Here is a 16,634-nt window from a genome sequence, read left to right as displayed (position 1 = left end):
GAAGACCAAGGAGCTCACCAAACAGGTCAGGGACAAAGTTGTGGAGAAGTACAGATCAGGGTTGGGTTATAAAAAAAATATCAGAAACTTTGAACATCCCACGGAGCACCATTAAATCCATTATAAAAAAATTGGCACCACAACAAACCTGCCAAGAGAGGGCCGCCCACCAAAATTCACGGACCAGGCAAGGAGGGCATTAATCAGAGAGGCAACAAAGAGACCAAAGATAACCCTGAAGGTGCTGCAAAGCTCCACAGCGGAGATTGGAGTATCTGTCCTTAGGACCACATTAAGCCGTACACTCCACAGAGCTGGGCTTTACAGAAGAGTGGCCAGAAAAAAGCCATTGCTAAAAGAAAAAAATAAGCAAACACGTTTAGTGTTCGCCAAAAGGCATGTGGGAGACTCCCCAAACATATGGAAGAAGGTACTCTGGTCAGATGAGACTAAATTTGAGCTTTTTGGCCATCAAGAAAAACGCTATGTCTGGTGTAAACCCAACACCTCTCATCACCCCGAGAACACCATCCCCACATTGAAGCATGGTGATGGCAGCATCATGCTGTGGGGATGTTTTTAATCGGCAGGGACTGTGAAACAGGTCAGAATTGAAGGATTGATGGATGGCGCTAAATACAGAGAACTTCTTGAGGGAAACCTGTTTCAGTCTTCCAGAGATTTGAGACTGGGACAGATGTTCACCTTCCAGCAGGACAATGATCCTAAGCATACTGCTAAAGCAACACTTGAGTGGTTTAAGGGGTAACATTTAAATTTCTTGGAATGGCCTAGTCAAAGCCCAGACCTCAATCCAATTGAGAATCTGTGGTATGACATAAAGATTGCTGTACACCAGCAGAACCCATCCAAGTTGAAGGAACTGGAGCAGTTTTTCCTTGAAGAATGGGCAAAAATCCCAGTGGCTAGATGTGCCAAGCTTATAGAGACATACCCCAAGAGACTTGCAGCTGTAATTGCTGCAAAAGGTGGCTCTACAAAATCTTGACTTTGAGGGGGTGAATAGTTATGCACACTCAAGTTTTCAGTTTTTTTGTCTTATTTCTTGTTTGTTTCACAAAAAAATTATTTTCCATCTTCAAAGTGGTGGGCATGTTGTGTAAATCAAATTATACAAACCCCCCAAAAACTCAATTTTATTTCCAGGTTGTAAGGCAAGAAAATAGGAAAAATGCCAAGGGGGTGAATACTTTCGCAAGCCACTGTATACAGGGAGTACCAGTACCAGATCAATGTGCAGAGGTATGAGGTATTGAGGTAGATACAGTGCATTTGGGAAGTATTAAGACCCCTTGACTTTTTCCACATTTTGTTACGTTACAGCCTTATTCTAAAATTGATTAAATTGTTTTTTACCACCACATCAATCTACACACAATTCCCTATAATGACGAAGCAAAAACAGGTTTTTAGAAATTTCTGCAAATGTATTACCAAACAAAATGCAATATGACATTTACATAAGTATTCAGATCCTTTACTTAGTACTTTGTTGAAGCACTTTTGGCAGCAATTACAGCCTCAAGTCTTCTTGGGTATGATGCTACAAGCTTGGCACACCTGTATTTGGGGAGTTTCTCCCATTCTTCTCTGCAGATCCTCTCAAGATCTGTCAGGTTGGATGGGGAGCATCGCTGCACAGCTGTTTTCAGGTCTCTCCAGAGATGTTCGATCGGGTTCAAGTCCGGGCTCTGGCTGGGCCACTCATCTGACCAGAGTACCTTCTTCCATATGTTTGGGGAGTCTCCCACATGCCTTTTGGCGAACACCAAACGTGTTTGCTTATTTTTTTCTTTTAGCAATGGCTTTTTTCTGGACACTCTGGGAGTGTCAATGTACGGTCGTGGTCAAAAGTTTTGAGAATGACACAAGTATTGGTCTTCACAAAGTTGCTGCTTCAGTGTTTTTAGATATTTTTGTCAGATGTTACCATGGTATACTGAAGTATAATTCCAAGCATTCCATAAGTGTCAAAGGCTTTTACTGACAATTACATTAAGTTTATGCAAAGAGTCAATATTTGCAGTGTTGACCCTTCTTTTTCAAGACTTCTGCAATCCGCCCTGGCATGCTGTCAATTAACTTCTGGGCCACATCCTGACTGATGGCAGCCCATTCTTGCATAATCACTGCTTGGAGTTTGTCAGAATTTGTGGGTTTTTGTTTGTCCACCCGCCTCTTAAGGATTGACCACAAGTTCTCAATGGGATTAAGGTCTGGGGAGTTTCCTGGCCATGGACCCAAAATGTCGATGTTTTGTTCCCCGAGCCACTTAGTTATCACTTTTGCCTTATGGCAAGGTGCTCCATCATGCTGGAAAAGGCATTGTTCGTCACCAAACTGTTCTTGGATGGTTGGGAGAAGTTGCTCTCGGAGGATGTGTTGGTACCATTCTTTATTCATGGCTGTGTTCTTAGGCAAAATTGTGAGTGAGCCCACTCCCTTGGCTGAGAAGCAACCCCACACATGAATGGTCTCAGGATGCTTTACTGTTGGCATGACACAGGACTGATGGTAGCGCTCACCTTGTCTTCTCCGGACAAGCTTTTTTCCGGATGCCCCAAACAATCGGAAAAGGGGTTTCATCAGAGAAAATGACTTTACCCCAGTCCTCAGCAGTCCAATCCCTGTACCTTTTGCAGAATATCAGTCTGTCCCTGATGTTTTTCCTGGAGAGAAGTGGCTTTCTCGCTGCCCTTCTTGACACCAGGCCATCCCCCAAAAGTCTTCGCCTCACTGTGCGTGCAGATGCACTCACATCTGCCTGCTGCCATTCCTGAGCAAGCTCTTCACTGGTGGTGCCCCGATCCCACATCTGAATCAACTTTAAGAGACGGTCCTGGCGCTTGCTGGACTTTCTTGGGCGCCCTGAAGCCTTCTTCACAACAATTGAACCTCTCTCCTTGAAGTTCTTGATGATCCGATAAATGGTTGATTTAGGTGCAATCTTACTAGCAGCAATATCCTTGCCTGTGAAGCCCTTTTTGTGCAAAGCAATGATGAATGCACATGTTTCCTTGCAGGTAACCATGGTTAACAGAGGAAAAACAATGATTTCAAGCACCACCCTCCTTTTAAAGGTTCCAGTCTGTTATTCTAACTCAATCAGCATGACAGAGTGATCTCAAGCCTTGTCCTCATACTCGCACCTCATCAACACTCTCACCAGTGTTAACGAGAGAATCACTGACATGATGTCAGCTGGTCCTTTTGTGGCAGGGCTGAAATGCAGTGGAAATGTTTTTTTGGGATAAAGTTCATTTTCATGGCATAGAGGGACTTTGCAATTAATTGCAATTCATCTGATCACTCTTTATAACATTCTGGAGTATATGCAAATTGCCATCATAAAAACTGAGGACGCAGACTTTGTGAAAATTCATATTTATGTCATTCTCAAAACCTTTGACCACGACTGTAGTGTGTGTGAGTGTGTATAGGGTGTGTATATATAGTCTAGTGAGTGTGTGTAAGGTCATTGCAAAATAGATCATTAGTGCAACACTCATACAGTAGAGTAGAGTAGAGCGATAATGGTCATTACTGCTACTGCCCTTCCCCCAACCACCATCACCATTAGGACACTTTAAATACACCAACCTCCGCCCCAAGCTGTTATGTGAGACATACTATATATACAGTATGTCATGAGGCTATGAAGACCCTGTGCCTGACTCTATTCTCCCTGGATCAGAAGAGGGAGGCCAACTCTCTGACCGTGGACATATCATGTACAGTGAGGGAAAAAAGTATTTGATCCCCTTCTGATTTTGTACGTTTGCCCACTGACAAAGACATTATCAGTCTATAATTTTAATGGTAGGTTTATTTGAACAGTGAGAGTCAGAATAACAACAAAAACATCCAGAAAAACGCATGTCAAAAATGTTATAAATTGATTTGCATTTTAATGAGGGAAATAAGTATTTGACCCCTCTGCAAAACATGACTTAGTACTTGGTGGCAAAACCCTTCTTGGCAATCACAGAGGTCAGACATTTCTTGTAGTTGGCCACCAGGTTTGCACACATCTCAGGAGGGATTTTGTCCCACTCCTCTTTGCAGATCTTCTCCAAGTCATTAAGGTTTCGAGGCTGACGTTTGGCAACTCGAACCTTCAGCTCCCTCCACATATTTTCTATGGGATTAAGGTTTGGAGACTGGCTAGGCCACTCCAGGACCTTAATGTGCTTCTTCTTGAGCCACTCCTTTGTTGCCTTGGCCGTGTGTTTTGGGTCATTGTCATGCTGGAATACCCATCCACGACTCATTTTCAATACCCTGGCTGAGGGAAGGAGGTTCTAACCCAAGATTTGACAGTACATGGCCCTGTCCATCGTCCCTTTGATGCGGTGAAGTTGTCCTGTCCCCTTAGCAGAAAAACACCCCCAAAGCATAATGTTTCCACCTCCATGTTTGGCGGTGGGGATGGTGTTCTTGAGGTCATAGGCAGCATTCCTCCTCCTCCAAACACAGTGAGTTGAGTTGATGCCAAAGAGCTCCATTTTGGTCTCATCTGACCACAACACTTTCACCCAGTTCTCCTCTGAGTCATTCAGATGTTCATTGGCAAACTTCAGATGGGCCTGTATATGTGCTTTCTTGAGCAGGGGGACCTTGCGGGCGCTGCAGGATTTCAGTCCTTCACGGCGTATTGTGTTACCAATTGTTTTCTTGGTGACTATGGTCCTAGCTGCCTTGAGATCATTGACAAGATCCTCCCGTGTAGTTCTGGGCTGATTCCTCACCGTTCTCATGATCATTGCAACTCCACGAGGAAAGATCTTGCATGGAGCCCCAGGCCGAGGGAGATTGACAGTTCTTTTGTGTTTCTTCCATTTGCGAATAATCGCACCAACTGTTGTCACCTTCTCACCAAGCTGCTTGGCGATGGTCTTGTAGCCCATTCCAGCCTTGTGTAGGTCTACAATCTTGTCCCTGACATCCTTGGAGAGCTCTTTGGTCTTGGCCATGGTGGAGACTTTGGAATCTGATTGATTGATTGCTTCTGTGGACAGGTGTCTTTTATACAGGTAACAAACTGAGATTAGGAGCACTCCCTTTAAGAGTGTGCTCCTAATCTTAGCTCATTACCTGTATAAAAGACAACTGGGAGCCAGAAATCTTTCTGATTGAGAGGGGGTCAAATACTTATTTCCCTCATTAAAATGCAAATCAATGTATAACATTTTTTTCATGCTTTTTTTCTGGATTTTTTTGTTGTTATTCTGTCTCTCACTGTTAAAATAAACCTACCATTAAAATTATAGGCTGATCATTTCTTTGTCAGTGGGCAAACGTACAAAATCAGCATGGGATCAAATACTTTTTTCCCTCACTGTAGTCCTGTATTCCCAGAGCCATTAAAGCACTTCAGTGAGGGGTAAATGCATGTTTGAGGCTTCAGCCCTTCAAACGGCTGTCCATTTAGTTCAATTTAGAGCAGGACTCTAACTCTGTCTCCATAGACTTCCCAGACACTTAGCATAAAGATACTAAACCTCCAAAGATTAAACGGTCTGGAGACAAATAGCCCCATATATCCCCCCCCCCACCCACCCAACACACAAACACATTCAAAACACATCTTAGAAATGTTGCAAGCTAACAGTAGCATATTGTCTTCTGGACGCAATAAAATAAGTACTCTTTTAGAGGACTTAGCTTGCTTAACCAATTTGTCTACACTTGACACCTCCCAGATTAGCGTTAGCATGCTAAGCCTGTGGCTAAACCAGACATATCTTCCTATAGCTTACATTGAGGTAGCTACATGCTATCGTGTCTAACCAGAGTCTATGTTAGACAGTCCTTCCTGGCTTAGTGAAATAATTATGTAAGAGTGTTAACCCGTTACTATGTGTGTAGCCTACCAGACCTGGGTTCAAAAACGATTTCAAATATCTCAATTACTTTCACATACGTTCGAAGGAAGTATTCAGATATATTTTATATTAAAAGACAAGTAGTTGAGTATTTTAATGTATTTGTAAATACACTTGGAAAGTATTTGAAAATACTCAAATACACTGACTCAAATACACTCCCATGCATTTAACCCAGGTGCATGTGTCCAAACTGAAACACCCCCCTTGGGGACAATAACAGACCCACTGCAGATCACTTCTTGTTTTGTTTGTTGCTGTTTGGTAGGTTGTCAATATGTCTGAGTATCTTAAGATGTATAGTCCAGATGTGGGCTGGCTGTGGGAGGGTTAGAGTGAGGTTCCTAGACATTACTGTCCGGTTCATGTCCCTACCCATTGGCACTTTTAGTAGATCTAAAAATATTGGATAGGTTTCCAACAAATCTCTCACACCTAGCAGATCCTGTCAGATCAACACAGAGTAGGTAGGGAGGTACCAACATGGTGTTGATTTGGAGATTGACAGACACCTGTTAGACAGCAGCATCCTGTGAGAGACCTGATGGCGTCCTATCAGCCACAGAGCGTTACAATCCACCACAGGACTCATTCAACTGATTGTTGTGGATGTCAGACCACCAAGTCCTTCAAAGCGATATTAATCATTTAGACTACAGATATCCCCCCCAAAAAAAAAAATCACAACATAGACACAACATAGTTTACATAATTGAATATCAATGCACCATTGTGATCAACTCCAAATACTCTACTACTACTACTACTATTTTCAATTACTTTCAGAGCTGGTATAGAATGGCAACACAGAGTGAGTTACTCACATGACAGACGCTTGTTGTGGTTGGTCGATCCAGACGAGGACGTGGACATGGTCCAATCGAGGGGGGTCCAGTGATGGAGAACGTCTTCCTCTGTGTGTGCAGGTGTGTGTGTGAGAGAGAGAGAGTGTGTGCGAGAGTGTGTGTATGAGAGTGTGTGTCTGTGTCCACTCCTGTCAAAGTTCCAGGACAGGACACTGGGTTGTGTGAAGCCTGATCATCTACTCTCTGGATCCTTTGAGAATGCTTAAAACCAAGAAAATCTCAAATATGCCTCTTCTTCTTCTTCTTCTTCTTCTTCTTCTTCTTCTTCTTCTTCTTCTTCTTCTTCTTCTTCTTCTTCTTCTTCTTCTTCTTCTTCTTCTTCTTCTTCTTCTTCTTCTTCTTCTTCTTCTTCTTCTTCTTCTTCTTCTTCTTCTTCTTCTTCTTCTTCTTCTTCTTCTTCTTCTCCTCCTCCTCTCCTCTTGTATATCCTGTCTCTTTTCTACTCTCTCACCTCCTTTTCCTCTGAAGTTCCCTCTCTCTGTGTTATTTTTCTACTCTTTCTTTCAGCAGCTCTCTCTCTCTCTCTCTCTCGCTCTCTCTCTCTCTCTCTCTCTCTCTCTCTCTCTCTCTCTCTCTCTCTCTCTCTCTCTCTCTCTCTCTCTCTCTCTCTCTCTCTCTCTCTCTCTCTCTCTCTCTCTCTCTCTCTCTCTCTCTCTCTCTCTCTCTCTCTCTCTCTCTCAGACCTAGTAAGGTAGTGCAGAGCGGTGCAGAGCTGCAGCTTAGCGACAGAGGGAGAGAGTGTGGGTTAAGGCAGTGTGGCCTGTACCAAGTGGACACCCACAGGGGCGACAGCATGTGATAGGATAAGGTGGAGCTTTTTACATAATATGGAGGAATGTTCCAGGGTTAGTAAAACTCCTTCTCTCTCCTTTGTGTGTGAAAATATACGTCTGTATGTTTCTGAGAGACAGGGTGGAAAAAATCGAAGGTTGTGTATCTAACAAAGTAAATATGAGGAAAATATGGTGGAGAAGGAAAATGTAAATGGACCTAAAAAATGCTTTCTTATTGTTAAAACCAGGAAGACACTTTCATTGTCTACCAAGATTTGCTTTATATTATCCACATCTTTGGTTCACTCTTCTGTTCATGTACCTTGACTGAAAAGCGAGGTACTGCAGCGAGAGTATTATTTTTCCTTATCTGACAGAGAATGACAGGGCAGAACTCAGCAGTCACCAGCCCTGACCTTCTAACCCAATACATTCTGCATCTCTGCACATCTCCCATTCCTCCAGAGTTATACATCATTCATGTAGCCTTTTGGGGAAGAGGGACTCGGTGCAGTTTGCTGCTGACATTGTTTCCTACTGTATATTTAGCAACAAAACACAATTTATTTAGAAAAACAGCCCTAGTGTTGGAAACAAACATCATTATGTTGTCATCCAGAGTCACATTTATTAATTTTCCAAGCTATAGCACACAATATTTTACATACAGCAGGTTTTTAAAGGACCAAAGAGTTTGGTCTGCCTCGTGTTTTCATTTTTAGCATGGAAAAGATATTGCGATACTGGTATCGTCACAGCCCTACTATCACTGGGATTGATCACGCGACCCTCGGAGCCAGAACTACGCCCATCCGCCACCGCAAAACCCAAGCCCACCTGATGGTAATAGCGCTCACCGTTGCGCCTAGTTTGAAGGGCATTTCCCAACGTCCTGGGTACCTGGACGGAAGTCAAAATTCTAAGTGGATTTTGAGCGACTTGGCTCAGCGCACAGCAGAAGTGGGAATCTGCTTCTCAGTTTAATTGTTTGAGCAATGCTGTGCATAACGTCCAATGTATGTCTTTTAAACAGCAGGTGTCTTACTGTAAGTGGCCTGCTCCATTGTATGGTAATTGCGAGTTTAACTGCTGCACCTTAGACAATTGAAATAAAGAGTTGCACACGCACAAACACACAAACACACAAACACACACACGGTCTCTTGGGGGGTTAATAAGAAGTTGAGCCTGAGGGGTTCTGACAGGGCCTCACTTCTCTCTCCCTAATAAGGGGCTACTAACAGCCAATTACATCACTCATGTGCTGCTGGAAGGCAGCTCTACAGCGAACCGCTAACACTTAAAACGTAATCTCACTGTGTAGCGCACTGGGTACAATCCTAATTATACAGGAAATATGGCTATAATGTATGACAAGGTCTCATCCTAGTGCTGTGATGATCCATCTTTACTGTGATGTCATGGTGTTCGGGGGATTGTATTCTCCCTGCTGTCCACTCACACATCATCTAACAGACTAGAGCACCTTCGGCTGGGATAACATCTGTCTGATAAGACAAGGACAATAAGGGAAGGAAGGGAAGAGAGAGAAGAGAGGGGGAGGGATAATGACATGGGGGAAGAAGAGATGAAGCGATAGAGATTCAGGAGTGAGGGGGAATTGACAGTGGCAGAACGAATTGCAGGAGAGAGTGGGTGACAGAATGTTTTTAATCAGATGTAGTAATCTCCTTTACAACAGCCTCAGATTAAGCTGATGGAACTGAGAAATCCCCAGAGGGAGTCCTACCAAGACAGGGCCACACCATGATTACCCAGAGCCATTACAAGATTAGAAAGAGTCATAGGGAGAGTTACAGCAATACTGTACCAATGTAAGCAAGGGAGATGACAGATTGGTCAACACTGAATTAAACTGGTTTACATTACAATGGCATCAGAAAAGGAACCAGTCAGTTTGCAGATGTGATACACAGAGACTGTACCAGCAACAGCAATGACACATTTACAGTAATGGAATCCTTGTACTCACTTTACCACCTTACAAATTGCCTTAGCTTTTGGCTGTGTTTGCTGGTGTATATTGACACCTAGTGACAGAGATTGTGTATTACACATCAGAAACATTTCTACATTTACATTTAATCATTTATTTATTATTAGTTATTTATTATTATTATTTATTTTATTTTATTTTATTTATACAGGAGCAAATAGGGTTAAGTGCCTTGCTCAAGGGCACATAGACAGATTTTTCACCTAGTTTGTTCGGGGAATCGAACCAGCAACCTTTTGGTTATGCTCTTAACCGCTAGGCTACCTGCTGATAATTCTCAAGCTAGGCCTGCATATTCACAAACAAAAACACATTCAGAGAATAGAAGGGCAACCGGTATTACTTTCTAAGTGTTAATAAATTGATGCAATATGAAAACTGTTAAAAATAATATTTTGAGGATTGTTTTACTGCAACATGATCAGAAACTAAACGTATGCTCCACACACTATTGTGCTTGTTGAGCTCTATCAGTGCTGGCTTCCTGTATGAAACTGTGGAGTTGTCTCAAGATGCTGCAACATAGTCTCAGATGTGGCTTGTGAGTTATGTTGTGGTAAACACACATTTTAGTCACTTAGCAGACGCTCTTAACCAGAGCGACTTTTATGAGAAATTAGGGTTAAGTGCCTTGCTCAAGGGCACATCAACATATTTTTCACCTAATCGGCTCAGGGATTTCGAACCAGTGGGGATTACTGGCCCAACGCTCTTAACCTCTAGGCTACCTGCCACTACATGCATTCACTAGATGTTTTACGCTTCTTGATGTTACCACGGTAACAGACATCTGTTCATGTCTGTCTGTGTGGAGTGTGAGGTGACAGCAGCCCTAGCTGTCTTTGTTTCTATAGAGAGGACTCTTACAGCTCTGTAGAAGGTGCTAATTAGCTGTTGTGTTGCTGGAAGGTCGAGAGGATTGTGCTTGCTGAACGGTGACACCGCACATTCCTCACCTTGCCTACTGTGGGAGTGAGAGAGAAGTGAGAGAGAAAAAGTGAGAGAGAGGTATTCCTTCTTCTATTATATGTTGGCTATAGACCACCTGTAAGTAAGTAAGTAAGTAAAGCCTGTCACTTCATATGAAACTGAGTGAACATCCATTCAACACTTTCTCCAAAGAAGCCATAGCTTAGTCTGCCGTCCAATAAACCAAAGCAAGTAGTCAGATTTTTGTCTGTGCACTTCTGTGAGCATCTGGGCTTCTGTGAGATCATAATCTTCTCTGTCGTGGCTAGTGTGATCTGGTGGGACCACTATGTTAGGTGTTGTTATGGATCTGTGTTCAGGTCTACAGTGTTTTCTACTACAGTGGGGAAAAAAGTATTTAGTCAGCCACCAATTGTGCAAGTTCTCCCACTTAAAAAGATGAGAGAGCCCTGTAATTTTCATCATAGGTACACGTCAACTATGACAGACAAAATGAGGGAAAAAAATCCAGAAAATCACATTGTAGGATTTTTAATGATTTTATTTGCAAATTATGGTGGAAAATAAGTATTTGGTCAATAACAAAAGTTCCTCAATACTTTGTTACATACCCTTTGTTGGCAATGACACAGGTCAAACGTTTTCTGTAAGTCTTCACAAGGTTTTCACACAGTGTTGCTGGTATTTTGGCCCATTCCTCCATGCAGATCTCCTCTAGAGCAGTGATGTTTTGGGGCTGTCGCTGGGCAACACAGACTTTCAACTCCCTCCAAAGATTTTCTATGGGGTTGAGATCTGGAGACTGGCTAGGCCACTCCAGGACCTTGAAATGCTTCTTACGAAGCCACTCCTTTGTTGCCCGGGCGGTGTGTTTGGGATCATTGTCATGCTGAAAGACCCAGCCACGTTTCATCTTCAATGCCCTTGCTGATGGAAGGAGGTTTTCACTCAAAATCTCACGATACATGGCCCCATTCATTCTTTCCTTTACACGGATCAGTCGTCCTGGTCCCTTTGCAGAAAAACAGCCCCAAAGCATGATGTTTCCACCCCCATGCTTCACAGTAGGTATGGTGTTCTTTGGATGCAACTCAGCATTCTTTGTCCTCCAAACACGACGAGTTGAGTTTTTACCAAAAAGTTCTATTTTGGTTTCATCTGACCATATGACATTCTCCCAATCCTCTTCTGGATCATCCAAATGCACTCTAGCAAACTTCAGACGTGTCTGGACATGTACTGGCTTAAGCAGGGGGACACGTCTGACACTGCAGGATTTGAGTCCCTGGCGGCGTAGTGTGTTACTGATGGTAGGCTTTGTTACTTTGGTCCCAGCTCTCTGCAGGTCATTCACTAGGTGCCCCCGTGTGGTTCTGGGATTTTTGCTCACCGTTCTTGTGATCATTTTGACAGGTGTCTTTTATACTGATAACAAGTTCAAACAGGTGCCATTATACAGGTAACGAGTGGAGGACAGAGGAGCCTCTTAAAGAAGAAGTTACAGGTCTGTGAGAGCCAGAAATCTTGCTTGTTTTTAGGTGACCAAATACTTATTTTCCACCATAATTTGCAAATAAATTCATAAAAAATCCTACAATGTGATTTTCTGTATTTTTTTTCCTCAATTTGTCTGTCATAGTTGACGTGTACCTATGATGAAAATTACAGGCCTCTCTCATCTTTTTAAGTGGGAGAACTTGCACAATTGGTGGCTGACTAAATACTTTTTTCCCCCACTGTATATATCTGTAGGTTTAAGTCTCTGTAGGGTTGTGATCTAAGGCACTGTGGCTGTATGAGATCTGGGGCAGTATGTATCAAGCATCTCAGAGTAGGAGTGCTGATCAAGGATTAAGTCACCCCTGTCCATGTGATCTAAAAGGCCAAACTGATCCTAAATCAGCTCTGCTATTCTGAGAAGCTTTATTTTTAAGGCCCCTGGTTAGGTCGTCTCTGTTAACTAGGTGTTGTGATGGGGATGGTGATATTTGGCGAGGTAGGCAGTGTTCTGTGTCTAAATGAGAGTTGGTGAGTCATTGAGAGAGTGCAGGCTGTTGAGGCCGGCTGACTAACAGTATCGGTTTGACTCTGCCTGTTGAACAGGGCAGAGTAGAGCGACCTTCATATTCTTCTGTGGAAGATATCAGTCACAAACATACACAACTTACAGTGGCCTAGGTTTGTCTCTGTCTCTCATTCTCACCCTGCCTCGTACTTTCTCTTTGTCTCACTATATATCTCCAGTGTGTGAGAGTTTAATTCAGTGAAATTATAGGGCATTCTGAGTCACAATTATTTCACAATAAGCGCAGTGAGTGAAATGAGTCCTTGAATATTGTGATAAACAGTAGTGGTATGGAGTAGGAAAACTTATTTGCCAAAAAACATTGTGAAATTGTCAATGCAAGGCATAAAAACGGGTTGATTTTTACTGTGTAGAATTGTAGAATTCTGTGTGATTATCCTTGGATAAGAATCGTATGTAATTGAAGAGGGAAATGTTGTAATGCGTTCTGATCTTTCAGTCAGAAAATAAGTTGTATCACGTCTGCATTACTGAAGAAAGTAGAAGAAGAATTGGAACACAGTATTCACACACTGTGTTTATTAATGTGTGTACAGTATGTGTACTTTATGTGTGTGTATGTATTTACATAGGTGCATGTGTACAGTGTAAGTGTGTATGCATGTACAGTGCCTTCAGAAAGTATTCATACCCCTTGACTTATTCCACATTTTGTTGTGTTACAGCCTGAATTCAAAAGTGATTCAATATATATTTTTTCCTTCCCATCTACACGCCCCTTAATCACAAAGTGAAAACATGTTTTTAGAATTTTTTTCAAATGTATTTAAAATGAATTTGCCTATGCTTAGCTCTATTCCGTTTATTTTTATCCTAAAAAACTCCCTTGCTGATGACAAGCATACTCAACATGAAGCAGCCACCACCGTGCTTGAAAATATTGCCCCAAACATAACGGTTTGTATTCAGGACATAAAGTTAATTTCTTTGTGAAATGTTTTGCACTTTTACTTTAGTGCCTTATAGTAAACAGGATGCAGGTTTTGGAATATTTGTATTCTGTACAAGCGTCCTTCTTTTCAATCTGTCATTTAGGTTAGTATTGTCGAGTAACTACAATGTTGTTGATCCATCCTCAGTTTTCTCCTATCACAGCCATTAAACTCTGTAACTGTTTTAAAGTCACCATTGTCCTCATGGTGAAATCACTGAGCGGTTTCCTTCCTCTCCCGGCAACGGAGTTAGGAAGGATGCCTGTATCGTTGTAGTGACTGGGTGTATTGATACACCATCCAAAGTGTAATTAATAACTTCACCATGCTCAATGAGATATTCAGTGTCTGCTTTTTTTTTTTTTTTATCATCTACCAATAGGTTCCCTTCTTTGCGAGGCATTGGAAAATCTCCCTGGTCTTTGTGGTTGCAATCTATTTTTGAATTCCAAAGGTCAGGCACCTTACAGATAATTGTACAGTATGTGTGGGTTACAGAGTCATTCAAAAATCATGTTAAACACTATTATTGCACACAGAGTGAACCTATGCAACATATCATATGACTTGTTAAGCACACTAATTTAGGCTTTCATTTATTTAGACACAAAATCTCAATTGAATCAATTTTCTATTCAGGCTGTAACACAACAAAATGTGGAGAAATACAAGGGGGGTGAATACCTTCTGAAGGCACTGTGTGTAAATGTGTGTGTTTGAATATGAAATGGTGTATAAGTTTACTGTATGTAAGTGAGCGTGTGTGTGTGTGCGCGTGTGTATGTAAGTCACGCACCAAGTCTTTCCCCCTGGGTTTTCAGTTCTGATGCCCATCTCTCTCATCCTCTCTCTCCACTCACTGATCTCTCTTCTCCACTAGTAAACCCACTGAACTCAACAGCAGCAGCAGGCTCCTCCATTATTCCTCTCTCCCTCCACCTCTATCTCTCTCTCTCTGCCCCCGCAGCTTCAGAGTTATTCAGACTCAGACGTTGACATTGGATATTAGATTCAGAAATAAAGTGTGTGTGTGTGTGTGTGTGGTTTTGTGTATGTGGTTTTGTGTGTGTGTGTGTTTGTGAGGGAGAGCGAGCGAGAAAGAGAGGAAGGGAACCAGACATAGAAAGAGAGAGAGAGAGAGAGAGAGAGAGAGAGAGAGAGAGAGAGAGAGAGAGAGAGAGAGAGAGAGAGAGAGAGAGAGAGAGAGAGAGAGAGAGAGAGAGAGAGAGAGAGAGAGAGAGAGAGAGAGAGAGAGAGAGAGAGAGAGAGAGAGAGAGAGAGAGAGAGAATGTTTTTGTGTGATTGCTGACATTGTCAGACATGCTGTATTGGATTGATTCAGGTGCGTCTCTAGGTCTCTGGAGATGCACTCTCCGCGGGTTCAGCAGAAAGGGGATGTTTCCGGTTTTCAGGGATACAGTATTTTCAACATAACTTACGTTTACCCTGAAAAACAGATGTGGTGGCTCCACAATAGAAATCGTTGCGTAAATATATATATATTTGTTAAGATGACCCTGGACAGAAAATATGTGGAGGAAGAATTGAGCAGACATCAGTGCATTTCTGGGAGCAATAACAATAACCAATCATCTTCAACATCTCCATCATCATCACCACCACCATCATTGCACTAATCAGGCACACATGCACCAATGAAAGCAGGCACGAACACACAAGCACGCTCACGATCTCACACACACACAAAAAGGCAAACAAACAGAATGACAGGCCATCATCAACAGCCAGTGAGATGATGATCTGCTGTGTCATTATGCAGTGACTCACCATATTGGGCCTTAATGGCCAGGCTGTCAGACAAACGGGGTGTGGAGTGGTGGGGAGAAGACTGGTGGCTATGTTACTGGTGTGTGTGTGTGTGTGTGTGTGTGTGTGTGTGTGTGTGTGTGTGTGTGTGTGCGTGCGTGTGTGTGTGTGTCTGCGTGTGCGTGCTTGTGCCTGCATGTGTGTGGGTGCCTGTGTGTGTGTGTGTGTGTGTGTGTGTGGGGGGTCTCCTGACTTGAAGCAAAGAGTAAAATGTAGCAAGCTAGCAGCAACATGCTAAGCTAATCAGAGCAAGCAAGCTAGCTAAGCATTTAGCAACCTCTTAGTTACTTATGTTGAATTAATAAATAGAGCTAGGTAGCTAGCTAAGTGTTGAATATACAAGTAAGTCAGCTAACATTTGCTTTATGTAAATGCTAATTTGTTGAATAAGCTACAGTGCTTTCAGAAAGTATTCATACCACTTGACTTATTCCACATTTTGTTGTGTTACAGCCTGAATTCTAAATATATTTTAACCCATCTAAACACAATAACCCATAATGACAAAGTGAAAACATGTTTTTAGAAATTTTAGCAAATGTATTGAAAATGAAATACAGAAATATCTCATTTACATAAGTATTCACACCCCTGAGTCAATACTTTGCAGAAGCACCTTTGGCAGTGATTACAACTATAAGTCTTTCTGGGTAAGTCTATAAGATCTTTCCACACCTGGATTGTTTAACAATTGCCCATTATTATTTTCAAATTCTTCAAGCTCTGTCAAATTGGTTGTTGATCATTGCGAGACAACCGTTTTCAGGTCTTCCCATATATTTTCAAGTAGATTTAAGTCAAAATTGTAACTTGGCCACTACAGAACATTCACTGTATTCTTGGTAAACAACTGCGGTGTAGATTTGGCCTTGTGTTTTAGGTTATTGTCCTGCTGAAAGGTGAATTCATCTCCCAGTGCCTGGTGGAAAGCAGACTGAACCAGATTTTCAACTAGGATTTTGCCTGTGCTTAGTTCCATTACGTACATTTGTAATCCTGAAAAGCTCCCCAGTCCTTAACGATTACAAGCATACCCATAACATGATGCAGCCACCACTATGCTTGAAAATATGGAGAGTGGTACTCAGTAATATGTTTATTCAGGACAAAAAGTTAATTGCTTTTACCATTTTTTTTGCGGTATTACTTTAGTGTCTTGATGCAAACAGGATGCATGTTTTGGAATATTTTTTATTCTGTACAGGCTTCTTTCTTTTCACTCTGTCAATTCGGTTAGAATTGTGAAGTAACTATGGTGTTGTTGATCCATCCTCAGTTTTCTCCTATCACAGCCATT

The 16,634-nt window shown here is 42.2% G+C and overlaps 1 protein-coding gene across 1 annotated transcript in view; it reads right to left on the bottom strand.

Moving 5' to 3' along the window:
- LOC121538552 (dysbindin-like) overlaps positions 1-7,058 on the bottom strand; it is a 45,122-nt gene extending 38,064 nt beyond the window's left edge. Inside the window, exon 1 of the mRNA XM_041846679.2 lies at positions 6,731-7,058. Coding sequence (XP_041702613.1) covers positions 6,731-6,779 — 49 coding nt within the window. The 5' untranslated portion in view covers positions 6,780-7,058. The remainder of the gene's footprint in view (positions 1-6,730) is intronic.
- Between the last annotated feature and the right edge of the window lie 9,576 nt (positions 7,059-16,634).

The sequence above is a fragment of the Coregonus clupeaformis genome, chromosome 24 (assembly GCF_020615455.1).
Source record: "Coregonus clupeaformis isolate EN_2021a chromosome 24, ASM2061545v1, whole genome shotgun sequence".
Taxonomy (NCBI): domain Eukaryota; kingdom Metazoa; phylum Chordata; class Actinopteri; order Salmoniformes; family Salmonidae; genus Coregonus; species Coregonus clupeaformis.
The sequence above is the reverse complement of the archived record's forward strand: the minus strand, read 5'-3'. Positions and strand labels throughout refer to the sequence as shown.